The sequence below is a fragment of the Orussus abietinus genome, unplaced genomic scaffold (genome assembly GCF_000612105.2).
Source record: "Orussus abietinus isolate OABI.00-Male unplaced genomic scaffold, Oabi_2.0 scaffold159, whole genome shotgun sequence".
Classification (NCBI taxonomy): Eukaryota; Metazoa; Arthropoda; class Insecta; order Hymenoptera; family Orussidae; genus Orussus; species Orussus abietinus.
The window spans coordinates 109141-131928 of record NW_019394354.1 but is presented as its reverse complement, the minus strand read 5'-3'; the positions used below and the strand labels follow the sequence as shown (position 1 = coordinate 131928).

General features: G+C 39.2%; 2 protein-coding genes across 2 annotated transcripts in view; both read left to right on the top strand.

Annotated features, from left to right (window-relative positions):
• Positions 1-14165, top strand: part of LOC105703996 (14 kDa phosphohistidine phosphatase-like) — a 33531-nt gene extending 19366 nt beyond the window's left edge. Inside the window, exons 2-3 of the mRNA XM_012432860.1 lie at positions 11666-11796; positions 14073-14165. Coding sequence (XP_012288283.1) covers positions 11666-11796; positions 14073-14165 — 224 coding nt within the window. The remainder of the gene's footprint in view (positions 1-11665; positions 11797-14072) is intronic.
• A 1085-nt stretch (positions 14166-15250) lies between these two features.
• Positions 15251-21614, top strand: LOC105703917 (proline-rich extensin-like protein EPR1). The gene is made up of 7 exons (XM_012432745.1): positions 15251-15385; positions 15591-15749; positions 15836-15931; positions 16054-16152; positions 16233-16337; positions 19374-19433; positions 19626-21614. Exons 1-7 carry the CDS (start codon positions 15308-15310, stop codon positions 21612-21614), a joined length of 2586 nt encoding a protein of 861 aa, XP_012288168.1. The 5' UTR covers positions 15251-15307.
• Positions 21615-22788: the final 1174 nt, after the last annotated feature.

Genomic DNA, 22788 nt, shown 5'->3' with positions numbered 1-22788 from the left:
GATTTCCTCGATTCGATCCATGGAAATAATTCCCGAGGAAAATCTTTTTAACCACTACATTTCTGGTAAATTTCCACGAAATTCCGCTTTTGAGTTCAACTTGCGTACCATTGGTTTCGCAACTTTTTTTCATTCGATCGCTGCACAAACCTGCAACAAGTTTAATTTATATTCTGCGCGAAGATTATATTTGAGTACATTAATTATAAACTGTGTTCCTGATAATAAATTAAATCAATATAATAATTAAACGCCCCACTGTACCGTTTAATTAATTTCGCTCAATCGATAACTGCATGAATTTGCGAAATCTACAAAAACATTAAGGTGGGATGAAAGTGGAGCTTAGGAAGTAAATCGTTCGTGACATTTTTCTGCAAACTGGGCGTACCGAATTGTTTCAAAGTGTACAACGTGAATATGGAGGCTATAAGATAGGTCTTGACTCCCACAAAATTTTAATTTTTTTCAAATTTGTAGACATTTTTTAATCAAAAATGAAATTTCATTGATGTTGGGATCTTCCTTGTGGCCTCCATAATCACGTTGTAACGCTTAAAATGATTCAGTATATCCAGTTCAAAGAAAAGTCTTATAGGGAATAAAACGCGATCGGGTAGTTAGAAAAAGAATTTCGTTCGACCTAATTCCATGGAACGATCGAATACAACGTTAACGGCTGTATTCTCCGCCATTACGCCATTATCAACCGTCCCGCTGATTTTTAAATTCGATAATTGTCTAAATTTGCAAAATCTGCAAAAACATTAAGGTGGGATGAAACTGGAGCTTAGGAAGTGAATCGTTCATGACATTTTTCTGCAAACTGGGCGTACCGAATTGTTTCAAAGTGTACAACGTGAATATGGAGGCTATAAGAAAGATCTTGATCCCCATAAAATTTCCATGTTTTATAAAAAAATCATGAAATTATTTACAAAAATTTGAAAAAAAAAATTGAAATTTCATGGGCGTCCGGATCTTCTTCAGGGCCTCCTACAAACGGTTTGGTATATCCAGTTCGGAGAAAAGTTTCATAGGGAATAAAACGCGATTAGGTAGTTATAAAAAGAATCTCGTTCGGCCTAGCTCCATGGAACGATCGAATACATTGTTAACGGCGATACTCTCAGCCATTACGCCATTATCAGCCGCCCCTCTGTCCTACTCGCCGTTTTAACGCCAGACGTTCGCGTCAGGCTTGCTCGTCCTTAAACGATGTTTCGCACTTAGTGCGTACTCGGCCGTGCTTTTAGTACCCACTGAGTGGTCCCTTATCGATTTCTAGTAATTTCTAGACGCGTACGGTTCCGCCGCGAGTTCTCCCCTCGGCCGCATTGCGGTTCCGCGTTTGCTCTCGCCGCAGCCTTGTATTCCGCCCCCGCGACATCAAAATTGACCGAAGTTGACCAGAGATGACCGGCACTCGTTCCCATATTGCGTTATTAGCTGTCCGAGACATTCTTTCCCGGTTATTAGCTGATCCGGAAAGACGGAGTCTTCCTCGATTATCTTCGGATCCTCGAACACCCTGTGAACCTGCACCTCCGTCGAACCTCTCGAATATGTCCACCTTAAGGTGATATGAAAGTGGCGTCGAAGAGGATTTGTTCATAAAACATTTCTCCCAACTCGGTTTACCGAATAGTTTGAAACTTTACAACGTGAATAGGGAGACTATGAGGAAGGTCCTGAAACTTATGAAATTTCAATTCTTTTCAAATTTGTTTATAGGTATTTTAAAAATAGTTAAAAAAAAAATGAAATTTCGAGTTTCAGGACCTACCTTAGGGTCTCCATATTCACGTTTTAAAGTATGAAACGATTTGAGACACCCAGTTAGTAGAAAAATTTTATGAACGATTCAGCTTTCGGATGCCACTTTCACATCCCCTTAACACATTCGCGACCGCTGACGTGAATTCACGTCTTTTCAAGTTCTATTCCTGTGTGCCGCTGACGTGAATTTACGTCATTTGACGTGGACGTGGACGTGAATTCACGTCATTTTGACGTGGACGTGAATTTACGTCATTTTGACGTGGACGTGAATTCACGTCATTTTAAATTCTACTCCTGACTGCCACTGACGTGAATTCACGTCATTTTAAATTCTACTCCTGATTGCCACTGACGTGAATTCACGTCATTTTAAATTCTATTCCTGATTGCCACTGACGTGAATTCACGTTATTTTAAATTCTACTCCTGACTGCCACTGACGTGAATTCACGTCATTTTAAATTCTATTCCTGATTGCCGCTGACGTGAATCACGTCCATTACGATACACGATACAAGTTTGCGGCAACCAGATTCAGAATTTCATTATTTTCGCCGGTACTCAGTATTTGAAACGGAAAAAATTTGCTGCTCGCGAATGTGTTAAGATGATGTGAAAGTGGTGTTAAAGAGTTATAGTCCCATGAAACATTTCTCCTAATTGGATGCACCGAATTATTTGAAACTTGACACTGTGAATGTAGAGGCCATAAGGAAGGTCCTTACGTTCATGAAATTTCAATTTCTTATAAATTTGTTTACTGATATTGTCAGCATTTTTTATAAAAAATGATATTTCACGAGTGTAAGGACCTTCCTTATAGCCGCCATGATCACGTTGTAAAGTTTGAAACGATTCGGTACCCCCAGTTCGTAGGAAAGTTTCGTGAATGATTGACCTTTCGGATCCCCACTTTTACATCCCCTTAAGGTGTTACGAAAGTGTCATGTAGCAGGAAGTTAAAATATCGATAAAACCTTCCTCCGAACTGAATGCACGGAATAATTTGAAAGTTTAACGCGTGATTATGGAGTTCCTAACTCTTGAAACTTCACGTTTGGAAAACAGAAAATTTGTATTTTTCCTGGAGAAGGAACAAAAGAAGAGGGATTTTTTTTTGTCGAAAAATAAAATTTCTTTAGTTAAGACCTCCATAATCGCGTCTTAAAGTTTCAAATTATTCGCTGCACTCAGTTAGGAGAAAAGTATTATTAATATTTTAACTTTTTGGCACGTGACACTTTCGTAACACCTTAAATACCCTTACTTGATTTCTTCATTGATATTTTTTAATGATTACACTTACGTGATTTTTATTTAAGGAATAACGTAAAGAGTAAGTTATCTCCTCCAAGATTGCGGCTTAAAATCCACTTTGTTATCATACGCCCCATTCTACGTGTTCTATCGTCACCGTATCCCTGACCAAAGCTGCCCAGTAATGATAAGCATCGACTATTGTATGCCCATGACGACCGCCTCTGTACCGCATTATTTATTCTCGAACAGAGGAGCTCCCTCCAGCTTATTCTATATAACTATAGCTAGGTAATCTAGGACTTCCGCTCATGGAAATTCAAAGACCTCTTCCAAGCAAATGTCAGGTCGAGGGTTCTCCTCGGATGCTGCAGTCAAGAAAGAAAATCAGCCGAAGATCATTACTTACGGAAATGTCGAAGAAATTCTTCCGGTCGGTGAATCTTAAGCGACGTGAAACAAAGTTTTACTCCTCTAGGACGCCTTTTCATTATCCCTGCTTTCCCTGAAAATCGGAAAAATAACCTTTTTATATGTATACATGACCCTTTCAATTCACCTTAAGGTGAAGTGAAACACCCTTCAAATCGGTCGATTCGAATACAACCCGAAACTTTGACACATCACTCCTGATCATCTAAGAATTGTCCTGACATGTTCAAAATTTGGATTTTTCAAAAGAATTTTTTAACTCAGTCCAGACCAGAACCAAAATGGCGTCGAGCTCTGATATTTCGATCAATATACAATTATCGAAGGCTCTGATATGAGAATCGAAAGGGTCAGGACAATTTTACGACAATTTAGAACACTCTGGTAATCGATAAACTCGCATTTGAACGGGATATAGGCAAAAAAAGTGTTGTATGCGCTTCTTTGCTGAAACGATGGGAATACGAGGTCTCGGAGTGAAAATTTAATTGATCTGGAAATCACAGATGGCGCAGGGGGTCCATCTGCAGTCAATTAGGCCCCCAGAAAGCATGAATTCGGGGGATTTCTGGAGTTTTACTTCGATTTCTTGATATTTATTGTACGAAAACGACATGTGGAGTATGCCATTTGGTACAATATCCAATGTAATTCGACACAGCTGTCAATATAAAAATGAACGTCTGCAACGTAGGCATTTAGAAAAATCTTCTTTATCGACGTTGATCAAGTTCCTCGGCGCGTTTCACTTCACCTTAAGGGGGTGCATAAATTTGGCGAGAGTAAGTACTTGCTTGATTTCCACCAACACGTAATAGCATGTAAAAAAAGAACGATTTTTAATTTATTTTTTCGATTATTGCATTTTATTATATTCCGTGAAAGGGATTTTTGTGGTAGGAAAAAATTATTCTTTTCATTTTTGGACTTCCGAACTCCCTTAATGTTGAACTCCAGAACAGGGTTCGCGTGCACGCTGCATTTAGTTAATAATGTTGACTTAATCTAGCCCGGTGTCGCGTACATTGATTTAATGCAATTTGAGGTTTATGGGTTCATATCATTATGTTTGTATGCAGGGTCGAAGCACGTTATCGCGGCGATTGGTGCATCGATAATCAGTTCGTGGACATTATAGGTAATCAGACACGACCGCTCCCCTGAAAATGATGGAAGCCTTTTCAAACAAAATCGATACCTTTACGAAGGGGTCCTCACCGATCGATTCGTAAGAGCCGTCAAAAATTGGGCTAATTAAGGGGATGTGAAAGTGGCATCTGAGGGAAAAATGAAACTTTTCTCCGAACTGGGCGTATAGAATTATTTAATAATTTACATAATAATCATGGACACCGTAAGGAAGGTCCCGACATCCATGAAATTTCATTGCCTATACAAAATGTCAAAAGTGTCCGTAAACAAATTTGAAAAAAAAAAAATTGAAATCTCATGGGTGTCAGGATATTCCTTATATTCTCCTTATTCACGTTATAAAGATCGAAATAAATGATATACTCCAAATTCGAAGAAAAGTTTCCTAAACGAGACCTCTGACGCCACTTTCTCATCACTTTAAGATGGAAAACTATTTCGTTTCCATTTTCGACTTTTTCATTATTTCCCCTTGATTTATCCACCTGCTCATCGGGTTGGAAATTCCTGTTTTGTGATTACCATATTCTCAAGTAATGCATATTTTGTTTAGCTTGGCGGAACATCCCCTTTTAGTTCCATTAACGAAGGGTGGCACGAAATGGGTAAAGATCCATAGACTCTTCGACGTCTAGTTCTTCCGCCCACAGCAATGTATTAATTACAATAAATTATAATCGCTAATGAGATATAGCGATATAAGACCCGGGAGCTTCTTCAAGGGCTCGGAAAAGTTTATTCCGATGAAGGAAAGTTCTCCATTCTATGGAAAAAATGCAAATGGTACCTTCCTAAAAAATCAAGAAGCGGTTAAACATTTTCCCTTCACTTTTAGAATTCATTTCCTCCCTTAAGGTGGTGTGAAAGTGACGTCAAAAAGATCTCGTTTATGAAACTTTTCTCAGAGTCGTTTCGAACATCACAATGTGAATATGAAGGCCATATAGAAGGTTCTAACACCCATGAAATTTCAATTTTAAGCAAATTTGTTTATAGATATTTTCATAACTGTTCATAAAAAATGATATTTCATGGATGTCAGGATTTTCCTTATAGCTCCCATACTCACGTTGTAAAGTTTGAATGATTCTGTACCACCACTGGAGAAAAGTTTCATGATTAACCCCTCGGATGGCACTTTTACACCTCCTTAATTCTATTTTTAATAAATAATATTCTTTGTATTGGTACATACCATTTATTATTTTTAAACGGTTCTCGTAACTCGACATTTTCAAGGCGGGTCCTAACTACCTTTTCGACAAATGGGATTCAATTTCGCGTTAACAAACCTGGTCTGTTCCTTATTTCGTGCCATTCATCCGCTTGAGCCTCGTTTACCTCGTCCTTTATATACTACATGGATTTCCGAGCATTACACCCCTCCTTCTCATAAGAGCAACATGTTTCTTCGCCGCATATATGAGATTTTCTTACTCTCAAACGGATCTCTACACGTATCTCTTCGTTTCACGTAATTTCCGCCATCTTGCCAGGCTAAATAAAAATTAAATTTAAGATCTTCATTGTATTTCTACACTGAGAAAAAAAAATTCATTGAAGAGATCGAAGAATTGAAATTCATCGAAGTAATCGAAGAATCGAAATTCATCGAAGAAATATTCCTTTGAATAGTACCAAAGAGATAATTTGTTAATTCAGAGAATAATTATTCGACTCAATCTGGAATAAATTGGATACGACATTTCTTCAGATTAATGGCAATTTATTGGATTTTATTTGAGTGATTTTTTTGTCAGTGTACATTTGAGCTGTATTGCAATATCATGAAAATTCTAAAATTTAGAAATCCGGGGATTTTTTAAATATCCAAAGGAAAAAAATTCCTCACGCTTTTTCTTGTCTCCCCAGATTGTTCACAATGAAGAAAATTGTGCTTTTCGATAAGAGTCCTTTTAGAGAACTGGGAAAGTCCCATTAAGTTTTTATTTAATATCCCAAACGTAATTCCTGCTGTATCGGGTCGCTACATAACCTCAATTCCGATATTGCGAGCACGTGACGAAGTGCGTAAACTCTTGACATGTCTACGAACACAAAACGAGAGACAAGATCCTTTCCGAGAAGAGTAGGCCTTAAAATGGCGGCGAAAATAACAATCGCCAGAGAAAAATGGTAAAAATGCAAATTACGTTTGATGTGACGAGCTGAATTTCCGCCATATTTAAAAATACCCGTGGGCGTTCCATTATCTCGGCGATTATTTTTTACCGTACCCTGTGGTCACTCGAATCAACGGAGAGAGATTTATTCGAGCGTAATTTTTGTTGACATGCAATCTGACAGACATTTACAAAACCCATTTGTTCCTATTTTTAGCGAGAACGTGTAATTGAACCTCTGAAATAGATCAAGATGGATGCAATATTTACACTTTTTACGACGGATGACAGGGTCATGTAGACGTTACAATATTCTTGCTCTTTGAAATTACAAGAATTTCATTTCTTGTAAAGAGAATTGAAAAATTCATATGAACAAGCTTGGAAAAAAATGAAATTTCGTAAATGTCAAAACCTCTCACAGGACCTCCACATTAACGTGGTAAAGTTTTAAACGATTCGATACATCCAATTCGAAGAAAAGTGTCATAAGCGAGAGTCATACGCCACTTTCATATCGCCTTAAGGGTGATAATATTAAACTTTTCTCCAAACTGGGTGCATTGAATCATTTGAAGCTTCAACACGTGATTATAAAGGTCCTAAGGAAGAACGCGATGCTCGTGAAATTTCATTATATAAATATTTTCACGTTTTGTATATATAGAATGACCCTTTCATATCGCCTTAAGGATCCCACGCTAAATGATCATTCATATTAAACTTTTCTCCAAACTGGGTGCATTGAATTGTTTGAAACTTCAACACATGATTATAAAGGTCCTAAGGAAGAACGCGATGCTCGTGAAATTTCATTATATAAATATTTTCACGTTTTGTATATATAGAATGACCCTTTCATATCGCCTTAAGGATCCCACATTAAATGATCATTCCGCTTGAAGTCGGCGCGTTAATGTCGCAGCGTTTAACCGTTCCAGCTGTTTTACCGATAATATCCTCGAGCGGTGGTGTGCCGATATCAGCGATCGGGAATTATCCTCCGGCATTTAAGTGGCAGCTTTAACGTCGACGTGGAGCTAGCAGCAATTACGAGTTTACGTCCTCTTTGCGGCCCTTAAAGCCGGTGCATTAGCAATTAAGGTCTCCCTGCGTATACAGTTTCCTATATGCTGGGAATCTTTACAGTCGCCGTATCCATGGCGGGCAGCTTACGGTGGTCGAATGACCGGTCGTCAGGTTTTCCCCTAGAATTTTCACGCGAGCTAGGGATCTCTCTTTTCCTCCCTTTTCCTTCCCTTTTCTCCCCCTTTTCCTGCTTTTCCAGCTGCTTTTTTGTGGGGGCGTCCAGGCCGCGTCGATACACATGAACAAATTACACCATCGAGCACGTTAGTGTTTTGCCGAAGAAATACAATTTCCACGGCTTCCGCTAAAAAATGAAACGAAATTAAACAAAAAATTAATTGTATTTCGCCGCGAGAAAAATTCATTTTTGTTATATCATGTATAATTACAAGATAATGGCTTGCCGTTACCTAGGAGGGTCTTCAATGTCTTCTTCGGCATCTTTGTTTATAAATATATCTTTTTAGTACACGATGTGTAGTCCAGTAATTTTGAAAAAATGTTCAGGATTTTCTGTACATTTTTTTTTCGTTTTTTATAATCGATTTTTACGCGAGTATAATTTTTTAATAGCAATGAAGTAGCAGGGAGCGTTTTCTTCATGGCTGGGGATGTTGTTCACGCCTGAAGTTTATACTTTTAAGATGAGAAGGAACAAACTTACCCCCCCCCATAAATCACCTTTTACAGCTATGGTACGTTTATACGCCAGCCTTAAATCTTTTCTTCATAACGCCCATTCTTCCCATGGGTCTTGACGTTTTGGAGTGTAAAGAAATGTGGAGACTCGCTCCTCGCGAGAGAAACCCGTGTAACCAAGCACCCATAAACAACGTCCATTTCCCTGTACGGTCACGTACTTCATATGTTCCCATGTACTCCCCCATGTGCATGTATTAGTTTCCTCGGCGAAAGTGGCGCGTGCGAAAATATTTAAGATCCTGTAGTCGGAGAAACGATCGGTAGGCAGCCGTTCTTTTTTATGCCCGATATATAAATTATGGGACCACAAGGAGCGTTTGAGGTAGTGGTTCCTCCCCGCAGAAGAATATCTGGTCGAATCACTAAAATTGTTCTTAAATCATGACTTCATTGTAAAATAGTGTATCGATCCCACCGATTTTATTCACGGCACAAAAAATTCATTTTCTGCCGCACGATTCCTGGTTTGGACCTTTAATATGACTCGCTCTGTATATGTCAATTCGTACATATGCATTTGATTATCTCGAGTGGAATTATGAGGATTGTTGGTTCATGATTTAATTATAAAATATTGTATCGATCCTATCGATTTTATTTCACGGCACAAAAAATTTCTTTCCAGCCGTACGATTCCTGGTTTGGATTTTTCATATGACTCGCTCTGAATGTATCAATTCGTACATATGCATTTCTACATCTGGGGTGGAATTATGAGGATTGTTGGTTCATGATTTAATTATAAAATATTCTAACGATCCTACCGATTTTATTTCACGTCACAAAAAATTTCTTTCCAGCCGTACGATTTCTGGTTTGGATTTTTCATATGACTCGCTCTGAATGTATCAATTCGTACATATGCATTTCTACATCTGGGGTGGAATTATGAGGATTGATGGTTCATGATTTAATTATAAAATATTGTATCAATCCCACCGATTTTATTTCACGGCACAAAAAATTCCTTTTCAGCCGCACGATTCCTGATTCGGACCTTCCATATGACTCGCTCTGTATCTGTCAATTCGTACATATGCATTTAATTATCTCGAGTGGAATTATGAGGATTGTTGGTTCATGATTTAATTATAAAATATTGTATCGATCCTATCGATTTTATTTCACGGCACAAAAAATTTCTTTCCAGCCGTACGATTCCTGGTTTGGATTTTTCATATGACTCGCTCTGAATGTATCAATTCGTACATATGCATTTCTACATCTGGGGTGGAATTATGAGGATTGTTGGTTCATGATTTAATTATAAAATATTGTAACGATCCTACCGATTTTATTTCACGGCACAACAAATTTCTTTCCAGCCGTACGATTCCTGGTTTGGATTTTTCATATGACTCGCTCTGTATATATCAATTCGTATATATGCATTTCTACATCTGGGGAGGAATTATGAGAATAATCATTGCGGGCAGCCAGTCTATTAACCGATATTCGAAAATTGGATCACCTCGCAGGTGTATATCCGTACACATTGATCCCATGTCACCAGCACACGAAATCGACCTACTTCCCAAGGCCTTCTTCCTTTTCCATTCGGAATGTTTTTCATTCCTGACGTACATTTGCTGCACAGCAGAGCTATTTCGGACGTAATGCTAACTCGAGGAAATAAGAAATGACGATGTCGCGCTATCGTGACACTGTTTATTGACGGATATGTCCAAACATGTCTGACGTGTCCGAGCATCCAATGGCGCGATGTCGAAGCTTCTCGTTACTCTTTTTCCTCTATTTTTTTTTTGCGAAATCGACCGAAGCAGCCCGTGAATATTAAATCTTCCTCCACTGCATAAAACCCCTGGATATCCATTTCCTTGCACAAACATGCATTTCATATATTTGCATATGCATTCGATCTTCGAGTACCAATTTTTGACGTAGAATGAAACCGTCATATTTGTCATTGTGACTCTGCAAATGTATTTTCTGAAAATATCTCCGTTCACCTGTATGGATTGTCAATATGTTGATGTTATGCCAATCCACGTATGTGTTATTCTCTTTTATCGGAGATACACAGGGTTCTTTCCCCTCGAATAACATTTTAATTCTTTGTCACTAATTTTGACGAATATTGTCATAATCCACTGAGAAAAAGAAAATCATTGAATGAAAGAAATATTTTGTTAATTCAAAGAATAACGATTTTACTCAAACTCGAATAAACCGGATGCAACGTTTCCTCGGAATTATGACAATTTATTTCAGTTCGAGCCAAATAATTATTCTTTGAATTAACAAAATATTTCTGTGGTCCAATGGACCTTTTTTCTCTCGGAGCATGTCATAGTTTGTTTCCCCGAACGAAATTATAATTTAATCATTTTGATATCGTGGTATCACATAATATTTCAGTTACACATCAAGAAATGAAATGAGCCTAAAATAATTCTGGAATGGAAAAAAAAAGGAAATCTGCCAGAAAATTCCCACCTTCTGGCAATCGTAATTAGATTTATAGTTCTCATTGCAAATCGTATCGGACAATTAAACCTTGTCGATATTATGTCATGGTTTGTGTTTCCGAACGAAATTATAGTCTGATCATTTTAATATCGTGGTATCACATAATTTTTCAGTTACACATCAAGGAATGAAATGAGTCTAAAATTATTCTGGAATGGAAAAAAAAAAGAAAATCTGCCAGAAAATTCCCATCTTCTGGCAATCGTAATTCGATTTATAGTGCTCATTGCAGATCGTATCGGGCAATTAAACCTTGTCGATATTATGTCATGGTTTGTTTCTCCGCACGAAATTATAGTCTGATCATTTTGATATCGTGGTATCACATAATTTTTCAGTTATACATCAAAGAATGAAATGAGCCTAAAATTATTCTGGAATGGAAAAAAAAAAGAAAATCTGCCAAAAAATTCCCACCTTCTGGCAATCGTAATTCGATTTATAGTGCTCATTGCAGATCGTATCGGGCAATTAACCCTCGTCGATATTACCCGATAAATTATCTTAATCCGATTTAAAGTTTGCGGCAAACCGAATCGCAGTTCGCGGTTCCGTCAAGTTTTACTTAGCTCTATGTTCATCCAATTGGTAGTTGGGTCTCGGTTTGTTGATTAAACTTTTGTTTCTTTGTTACACAGCTGACATTTACGACGAGGTGGGCGAGCAGCTAAAGAAGTTTGGCTCTGGACTGGACACCGAATGTTTGGGAGGTGGAAGAATCGATCACGACGCTGCGAAAAAAAACATCAAAGTGTACGGATATTCCCAGGTTAGTTGTAAATAATTTGGTAACGAGACTAGCACACTGAACTCTTTTTAATGCGAGTTTCTCCCGAATCACTGCCGTGAAAGTACATAAAATGTACAATTAAAATAATGGCCGCCCGTTGGAAATGAAATTTACTTCTTATCATCATTTCACTTTGAATATCAACAATTACCTGAGAGAATAAAGCACTAACGGTGATGGTAATCTTTCCGCCGATTGCCTCAATCCTAGTACACAAAGATAAATATAAATCTCATTACTAATACGCAAAAATGAATGTAAATAGTGAAAACGCTGTAAAAAAAAAAAGTGAAACATCTCGTTTGAAAACTGACGGAGAAAGTTACGAATTAATAAAAATTAAGTCTCGATACTAAAACGCAAGGATGAATATGAACGGTGAAAAAATTGAAAAAAAAAAGAAACAATGAAATGTTTCACTTGAAAATTGGCGGAGAATATTGTGAACTCAATAAATAGTGAAATAGTGTAAACGCTGTAAAAAAAAAAAGTGAAACATCTCGTTTGAAAATTGACGGAGAAAGTTACGAATTAAATAAAATTAAGTCACAATAATAAAACGCAAGGATGAATATGAACGGTGAAAAACCTGCAAAAAGAAGAAACAATGAAATGTTTCACTTGAAAATTAACGGAGAATATTGAGAACTCAATAAATAGTGTAAACGCTGTAAAAAAAAAGTGAAACATCTCGTTTGAAAAATGACGGAGAAAGTTATGAATTAAACAAAATTAAGTCACAATACTAAAACGCAAGGATGAATATGAACGGTGAAAAAATTGCAAAAAGGAGAAACAATGAAATTTTTCACTTGAAAATTGACGGAGAATATTGTGAACTCAATAAATAGTGTAGACGCTGTAAAAAAAAAAGTGAAACATCTCGTTTGAAAAATGGCGGAGAAAGTTACGAATTAATAAAAATTAAGTCTCAATATTAAAACGCAAGGATGAATATGAACGGTGAAAAAATTGCAAAAGAAAAAAGAAACAATGAAATGTTTCACTTGAAAATTGACGGAGAATATTGTGAACTCAATAAATAGTGTAAACGCTGTAAAAAAAAAAGTGAAATCTCGTTTGAAAAATGGCGGAGAAAGTTACGGATTAATAAAAATTAAGTCTCAATACTAAAACGCAAGGATGAATATGAATGGTGAAAAATCTGCAAATAGAAGAATCAATGAAATGTTTCACTTGAAAATTGACGGAGAATATTGTGAACTCAAGAAAATGAAGTAGCACCCTTTTTGGAATTTCGTTCTTGAAATTCGTTCCCATTCTTCCGGATGGCAAACGGTCCAGGAAGTGGGAGGAATTTGTTAAAGGAGGTGATATCGATATACCTCGAAGAGGGGCCAGGAGCCATCGCCATGAGACGAGCCATGGGGCTTTTTCCATTTATTTTCCTCGCAAGGTGGAAACTGGAGCAGGACCCTGTAAAAGGAAAAAAGTAAACATCGTAAACCTTGGCCCCGGTTACTTGGTGCAGTGTCTACCTTCATTTACCTTTCGGTCGACTTCCGTATTTCATGTTTCTTACGAGCGGACTCATAACCTGCGGACCACTTCCGGCGCGGCGGGTTTCTTTTCAACGATCGGACCCTCGTCAAGATGCAAAAAGTCGAATTTCGAACGCCTCGTGTCCGTGCAATTTGCAAGACGAACGGAAAGTGCCGGCCTCGGAAGGCGGACGTAAAAGATTCAGCTTCCGGGACTCTAGAATCGTCTAAAAGTACGGACGCCGAGAGAGAAGCAATTTTCGCGCTGCTTCAATTTTCCGCCACCAGAGATCGCTGAAGAGATAGACTTTTCTTAAGAGTAATGCGTTGAAATATTACCGAAACGTGAGGAAATCCTTAGATTACCTGAAGTGAGAGTATATTTAATGACGATGAAGAATCGACATTTCGATTTCACGTACTAAGGCGTTATGAAAGGGTCATACATCGAAAGTGAAAATATTTATATAACTTTTCTAACAAACTTGGTGCATCGAATAATTTTACATTTTAACACGTGATTATAGAGGTTCTGCTGAAGGTCTTAAAACTTCCGAAATTTCAGTTTTTAAAAGAAAATTTCGTATTCGTCCTGAACAAGAACCAGAAAAGACGGTTTTCTTCGAAAAATTAAATTTCGTGAGTGTCGTGACCTTTGTTATGACCTCCATAATCACGTGTTAATGTTCCCTAAATTAAGATGAATGTATAAATATATGGTATGATTAAGTAACTCTTGTCTTCATTTTTCAGGGATTCGGAAAAGCTGATCATAGAGTATCGGTCGGCTTGTTGAAGAAAAAGTATCCCGATTACGAAATTACATGGAGCGACGAGGGCTATTGAGAAGAAGACGAAAATACTAAAAAATGATATAAAAACGCATAAGTCTGGAATAAGATGGATCTTGCGGTGCTTTCGTGTCTACGTCTATAACTTTTGCATATTTTAATATTTTTAACTTCGTGTAATCATAAATTGTGCGCTTGTAATACGTAGGAATAAAGTACCTACACTCAGAGTGGAGTTTGATGTCATCAAGCTTTATTAAGTATGATAAAGTTGAAAACTGTTATGCGGAAACGGATAAAAAATGAATTTTTTATGCAACGTTTATATTCTCTCGTCCTTTATTATCGGTAGATTTGAAACGACTGGTTAGCAAATTCGTCGCATGGTGGCGCCACCATTCCAACTAGGAAGTTTTCTTTACTTACTGCGGATAACTAAGAGAATTATACTCAAGGATTTTATACCCACGATTGTAAATACGCATTAAGGTGCATTTATCAACACAGGAACGGATAAAAAATGAATTTTTTATGCAACGTTTATATTCTCTCGTCCTTTATTATCGGTAGATTTGAAAGGATTGGTTAGCAAATTCGTCGCATGGTGTCGCCACCATTCGAACTAGGAAGTTTCCTTTACTTACTGCGGATAACAAAGAGAATTATACTCAAGGATTTTATACCCACGATTGTAAATATGCATTAAGGTGCATTTATCAACACAGGAATAAGGTTTTACCATGAAAGTATGGGAATTCTATCTTACCGGCAGAGAACCGTCTGAAGCTATTTTCAAGTTCTACATTATAGAGAGTCTCCGTCTGTCGGCGTTCACTGCAAACATCCATTTTATCGACACATAATACATCGATATTTCCCACAATTTCTCTCAGGATCCCTCCGACTTATGGAAACGAAAATTCCGTAGATGATAAATGAAATTTCGATAACAACATATAAAATGGGGTTAAAAATGAGGATACAGGTTTAGGAATACTTTTTTATGTTTTAAAGGATCATAATCCATTTTTGACACGTAATGTCCTTTATCACAGCCAACTGCGTCGGTATCAAAAACGTTTTCAGTGGTTGCCAGGAAACCGGACACCTCTTGATCTTCACTCTTCATTTGGAAAAAAACCAGGACCGATGAAGCCGTTAAAATTAAATTTCAAGTAACCCTGTAAAAAGCTTAACATGTTTTCCCGGGCCGCGAAATCAGTTGTGAAAACACTAGGGCAGCGAAAATGTCATGGCGGAGATGATCAGTTAAAGGTAACGAGACTTTTTTACCGTCTAAATGTCTAATTAGCATCCATTTCCTGAACATATTTACCAATGACACTTGTTTGCCCATATTTCGTACTTAGTCTTTACTTAATTCCACAATTTCCTTTTGCATTTCACGCTGAAATTATAATTAAAAGAAAATTGAATAGAAATAAAATGCACATTCCCAAGTGTAATTCTTTTACCATAGGCAACGGTAATTAACACAGTTGGAGAAGTTGGTCATACATTGTCAAATTTCCTGAAGTCATGCACGAAGCTCGATCACCTGGCGGTTCAAAATGGCGGGAAATTTCCGCGTCCCTCATTGGTCGAAAATAAACTACCAGCCCAAGAGGCAGATCTAACCGTAGGTTTTAATAAAGAATTTTGTACAAGCTGTTACTTAATTATAGAGTGAAAATAATTCAATTTAGATCTTTATTCGCTGAACAGAGGACGCACTCCGAAGGCCACTGCATTCAAGATGGCGGACAAAAACAGGGAAATCTCTTATCGCACTTTTCCGAGGAAGGGTTAAACACGGAACGAGTTAGTAATTCTACTTTAGATCATTGTACTTCGAATTAACACTGCGAAATGTGTAATATGAAAAATCATTTCTTAAATGAGATCATGAGTTATAACATGGAGCAATTATATTTATGTCGCAGTGGGCAGAAAAGAAACTAGGACAAGAACATGGAGTCATGAATCAGGGAGCCATGCAAAGCCCCGTCGTTCGGGATAACTCGATCCTCGAATTGTCCGATGTGAGTAATATCGATCTTAGGAAAGTTTCTTATTCATAGAGGTAATCGGTAATACATTGGATATGATTGTTCTGACGTAGATCGAAGCGGGAACATCGACGAGCGTCTTGAAAAATTCACCAGCTCTTCAGGGCCCAGGAATCGTAAAACAGAAAGCAGCGAACACGAACGGCTTTTCTGAACAGGTAAATGGATTTTAAATTTACCCTTAACAATGAAGCTATTCGTGAAAAACTAAGGAACGAAACGCTTCTTAGTCATTCACGGATTGATGAAACGATGACGGTTATTGCATCATACTAAAAAAATCAAATCCTATTTTTAAATACCCATTTTACTAAACTAGGTGTAGAATTGGCATGTAGAAATTAACAGTATGTGTTTAATATGTTTACATGTCATTCCGTGGAAATTTATGAAAATATGTTAAGTGAACGAAGAGGGATGTTTTATTAGTTAGGGATTTAAAATGGCGATTGGTGGATTGAACTTAAAGGAGTAATCTCAGTGGATAAAAGGAACGGAGTAATTCCTGATTTATTGTTAATGCCGACGAACAATGAAGATTCAAGGAGAAGGAAAATCCACACCGACGAGACAATGAAAAAGTGACAGCAGATGCAAACACGGATATAATTGGAAATTTGTTAATTTTGAACAAGAAACGAAATATTTAACGATTGAAGTGCATATCGGATGAATAAAAGAAGAAGCAACATTTTTGAGACGAAGAAAAACCTGATCCAAATACAATGCAAAACTTGCAAAAAATTGTACAAGATATTAATCAGGAAATATTGTAATAGAACGAAGCAATAGGTTTGGACCAACATCTGAAAATTTAATAAAAAAAAAATTCTTCCCCAAGATAATCGTTCTCACGTTACGGTGGTAAATAGGAAAGCAATTCGCTAAGATCAGCTTTCTAAAGAAAAACGATGTATAGAAAGTGTATAGAAAATGTATACGGAAAAAAAAAAGAGAGAAGTAGCGTCGCATTATTTTCTTCTTCTCGAGCAGAATGTAATATAAGCGATATTGAAATCCCCACGAATGACATTCTGTCTCTCCGTCTGTCCCCAGGCGAATTATACACGCAGCAGGATACACAAGGTGTCCCGAGTCTTGGGAGAAATGGGTCCATCCAGGAATTGCTGCCAAACCAGCCAGAACAAGGTGGAATTCCACAAATGGCTGCTGCAACTCCAAGGCGGAACCAAGATGGCGGCCGCGGACGCCGCGGTACCAGAATGCTCCTACGGCGCTTCTCCGAAGACAAACAAACAAAAGATACGGAAGAAGGCCAAAAACCCCAGCATATATCTGCAAAAGAAGAAAAACGGCAAGAACGACGTGAATTTTTCGAAAAGGAAGCTTCCTCAAGGGAATAGTTCCAGGCGTAAAAAGAAGGGAAACTGTAACAGCGAAATTCACGTTACAGCGAAAAAAGCGTCCATTAAATTCGATAAAGTTCTTTTAAGCGGATCCAAAAGGAGATCCGGAAAATTTGCGGGATTGCCTAAAGAGGTTATTCCTTCCACGCTGACCAACAAAAGCCCGAATTTTCTGCACAATTTTGAGGGCATAAAATCAAAACCGAAGCCGAAGTTGACCGTCACTTTGCCGAATTCATGCCGGACTGGAAATTCCGCAGCGAAGAAGAAACCCAGTAAAAAAGTGATGATTAGTAAAAAGGGGATAAATCAGAATTCGAAGAACTCAAAAGTGAAACGAAAACGAGGTAAAGGTAGTGGACAGCGTCCGATTCAGAAAGCTGATTCGATGAAAAGGAAGGTTTTTTCCCCTGTGAATGGAAATGTGACGTCGCCGCCATTTTGTGATAATCCCGGTTACATGAATTTCTCGAAAAGGACGAGCGAAGACTTCGGATTTCTTACTCAGATGGAAATCTATGCTCCTGATCGCGATGGCGTCGGGAATATTGAAATTAATTATAAAAGCGGGGAAAGTTTAAAAAATGAAGTTTCTCCGAAACCGGGGAATTTGTACGAAACGAAGGAATTCCAAAATAATGTTCACGATTTGTTTAAGTCGAAGAGTTTCGAAGTTTTGTTTTGTAGAAGGGAGATCGAGATGAATCGGAACGTATCGACTTTGACAATCGGGTCGAACAATTTCGATAGCGTTTATGGAAATCAGTTTTGGATGAAGGACAGCAATGGCGGCATCAATTTGAATTCGAATTCGCAGGACGAAGACCTCATTGTAGAATATGGAAACATGTTGGAATTACTTTACAAGGACAATGGAAGAACATTGTCAAAAGAGTCTCTAAGAACTGATGGGATAAACTCTAAAAATGATTTTTGCGAGATCAATGGCAATGATTGTAAGGATTTGATTAAGGATTCTTGGGCGGATTTGAAAAACAATGTCAGGATCAGTGAGGTATTATTTATGCACGAGGATGACGATTTCTGCAAGGTGAATAAAGCAGATCCTTGCGTAAAAGCCAAAGATTCATGTAATGATAATAAAAAGGATCCATGTAAAAAAAAGGAAGATCCTTGTAAAAAGAAGAAAAAGGATCCTTGCAATAAAAAAGAGAATCCTTGCCAAACAGATCCTCCAGAAGAATGTCCTGGAAACGGGAAGCCCGATCCTTGCGAGAAAAAGAAATGTCCACCTGTAATCAGGATACCACGGTGTCCTGATAAGGACGATGATTGTAAGTGCAGTTCGATATTTTCGCACGACTTGCAAATCGATCCCCGAAACGTTATATTAAAAAAACGACCATTGAAATCGAATTTCACAAATATCGGGATCTATCGAGCGTTTCCGGAAAAATGTGATCCTGAAGAAAATGTGAAAATAATGCAGATGAAGGAAAGTCCTGTTTCCGGAAAAATCACTACCTGAGGAATTTGCAAAATTCTGGAAATCTGTTATCGTGAATTTGTTCTGTCTTCTACCGTTCGATTTATATGTATATTGTAAATTACTAGTGAACCATGAAATGGTAATAGTACCTCAAATTGTTCACGTCAATAAATGTCCATATGTAAAAAAATATTTTAACAACTTGTCTTATTACACAGTAATATAAAAGTAGTTGGCAATAAAAACTTGAATGGCCTGGGGAATTAATAAAGTCATAAAATGAGAAAATCGTTCGTCTGGAATAAGATTAAATAATTGTTTTCATTGAATGGTCGAGATATCTTTTAGAAAATTTTAAAAAGGCGTATCCTTTGCAGTTGCAGTTGAAGATTCCGGAAGCAAGAAGGAATATGATACAAAATTCGCCCTTGACCAAAGTAAGACGTTGGCTTCATTTAATTCGAATCGTTTCTCAAGAAATAACAAAAATTTACGAACGTTACAATTTTTAATGCATTTATAATGAGCCGTTGAAGAGTTAAATGATCAGTTTTTATTAATTGTGGTGTGAAACACAGAGGAAGAAATGTTCGAAATTCTGCGTGTACTAATTTTGTTTTCACCTGCAGGTGGTTTTTAGAAGATGCACTTACAAATTGGAAGAGCAGATCAGAGATTTATTATTCCTGGGTCAAATGAGACATGGAACGTGCGGACCTACCCTGATAAGGTCGAAGATAGGCACATTGAATCTGAGAAATTTCAGTACCGAAGCGAAATCGAGGGGTTCGAGTGAACTGACAAAATTGCTGAAGTTGCCCCAAAGAGGGTACGCGTCTCAAAATAATGACTGTAAGAGTCCACCGCCCAAGTTTGCACCTTCGAAGTGCCCACGTTCGAAGTCGTCGTGTTCCGAGCCAAAAGATGAACCTTGTGGACAAGCGAAGCCACCATGTCCACCTCCAAGGCCACCATGTCCACCTCCAAAGCCACCTTGTCCGCCGCCGCCATCTTGTCCGCCACCTTGTCCACCGCCGAAACCACCTTGTCCACCACCGCCGTCATGTTGTCCACCACCGAAACCACCCTGTCCACCACCTTGTCCACCACCGAAGCCATCTTGTCCCCCGCCTTGTCCTCCACCTTGCCCTCCACCAAAACCGCCATCCCGAAAACAATCTTGCTACAAGCCAAATTCCTGCCGCCCCGCGAAACAGTGTCCCCCACCTAAACCAACACCTTGCGAATCGCCTAAACCTTGTCCAGAACCTCCAAAACCTACATGTTGCCCACCACCTCCACCTCCTCCCGTGCAGAACGTCGTGAAGATTTGTTTCCAGAAGTGCCCTCCACCACCAAAACTGCCAAAGTTGCCGAAATGCCCACCTCCACCTTGTTGCCCACCCCCACCGCCTTGTCCTCCTTGTCCCCCACCCTGTCCTCCACCCTCGCCACCTCCTTGTTGTCCACCTCCGCCTCCACCATGCCCACCCCCACCGCCTCCACCCTGTCCACCACCGAAACCACCTTGTCCACCGCCAAAACCAGCGTGTCCACCTCCACCCTGTCCACCTCCACCATGTCCACCACCAAAACCGGCGTGTCCACCCCCACCATGTCCACCACCAAAACCGGCGTGTCCACCCCCACCATGTCCACCACCTAAACCACCTTGTCCACCGCCAAAACCGGCGTGCCCACCTCCACCCTGTCCACCCCCACCATGTCCACCACCGAAACCGACTTGTCCACCTCCGTGTCCACCTCCACCTTGTCCACCTCCCCCATCAAAATGTTCTTCCCGACCAGCCTCTCAATCCTGCACCCCCAAAAGACCTCGACACCCTGTCCCCAAAAAATCGTCATCGTGTTGCAAGAAGGTGTCCTTCTTCGGGTTCTTCAAGCGCCGGAAAATGTCCACTTACCACCGACCGACCAAAACGCAGACGCGGAATTTTCACGCATCCCTCGCCCTGGCAGCGTCCTTGAAGTCGGGATCCGATAACTGCAAGCCAGTGGAGGAAATTTGCTCCAGTAGAGGGCAGAAGTGCAGCCCCGCCGAGAATTGTCCTCCACGGAAGAAAGCGTGTGGGGAGTGTGACCCACCCAGAGAAAAGTGCCCAAACAGGAGCAAGGACACCGAAGAGAGGAGGGTGGAAGCCAGGACGAAGAGGGCCAAGATGTGCCACACGAAATGTCTTCCTGTGGGCAAGTGCGTTCAACCAAAAGCACAAAAACCACCTCCCAAGATGGAGTACGGGCCCATCATCTGCGAACCACCCAAATTCGCCCAACCCCCGCCCTGTCCACCTGTCCAGAAGCCCGTGATTAGAGATGTCGATAACGTCATCGATCCTGGCCTTTGTCCTCCACCAGAACCTCTGCCCAAACCTCCTTGCGAGCCCCTTGTTCTGTGTCCTTGTCCTCCACCTCCCAAAGTACCCGCTGGGTCCTGTCCCTGTGTGGACATCCCGAAGGAGCAGGACGAGATCCCGGGGAAGACGTGTCCTCCGAAACAACCCCATCCTTGTCCTGCGGAGAGGGTCATGTATTGTCCACCAGACCCCAGCAAATTCTGCAAGAACAAGAAGGACGACAAAAAGAGCAGGACCAAGTAGCCATCTTGGGTTGTTGAATTAATTTCACGTGGATGAAGCAAGCTCGGGAAAATTTCAAACTCGAAAGTTCAAACTGACTAAACTTATCACATTCACGTGTCCAATTTCAGAAATATAAATTATACGATGTATTCCTTCCAGGTATTTTATTGTCACATTGGAAAAAAACACGATGTCCGACTGAGACGAGGTTGTTAACACTATTTGTGCCACGATTTTGTGTATACCTATTTCGACCAAAAGATTTCGATGAGCTGGAGGAAAATGATACCGCTAAATAAATTTAACAATTATTGTACGAAAACTCAAAACATTAAGGTGAAGTGAAACATCCTTCAAATCAGTCGATTCGAATACAACACTTTTTTTAAGGGTATTAGACCAAACTGTCCGAAACTTTGACACATCACTCCTGATCATCTAAGAATTGTCCTGACACATTCAAAATTTGGATTTTTCAAAAAAATTTTTTAACTCAGTCCAGACCAGAACCAAAATGGCGTCGAGCTCTGATATTTCGATCAATATACAATTATCGAAGGCTCTGATATGAGAATCGAAAGGGTCAGGACAATTTTACGACAATTTAGAACACTCTGGTAATCGATAAACTCGCATTTGAACGGGATAAAGGCAAAAAAAGTGTTGTATGCGCTTCTTTGCTGAAACGATGGGAATACGAGGTCTCGGAGTGAAAATTTAATTGACCTGGAAATCATAGATGGCGCAGGGGGTCCCTCTGCAGTCAATTAGGCCCCCAGAAAGCATGAATTCGGGGGATTTCTGGAGTTTTACTTCGATTTCTTTATAATTATTGTACGAAAACGTCAGGTGGAGTATGCCATTTGGTACAATATTCAATGTAATTCGATACAGCTGTCAATATAAAAACAAACGTCGACAACGTAGGCATTTAGAAAAATCTTCTTTATCGACGTTGATGAAGTTCCTCGACGTGTTTCACTTCACCTTGATTGAGAAGAAATTATTAAACTTTGAAAATAATTTCAAGGTGAAAATTTAAAAGGTGTCTTTTGACACCTTTGGTAGAAATAGTGTTAACGAGGAGAACGAGTGGTTGTTTCGCGAGATAGCGATGGCTTGGGCTTGATCGCTTTCGCGAGCCGTTTGGCACCATCTCTACGAAGAGAGGAAAAGAGTGAAACGGAGAACT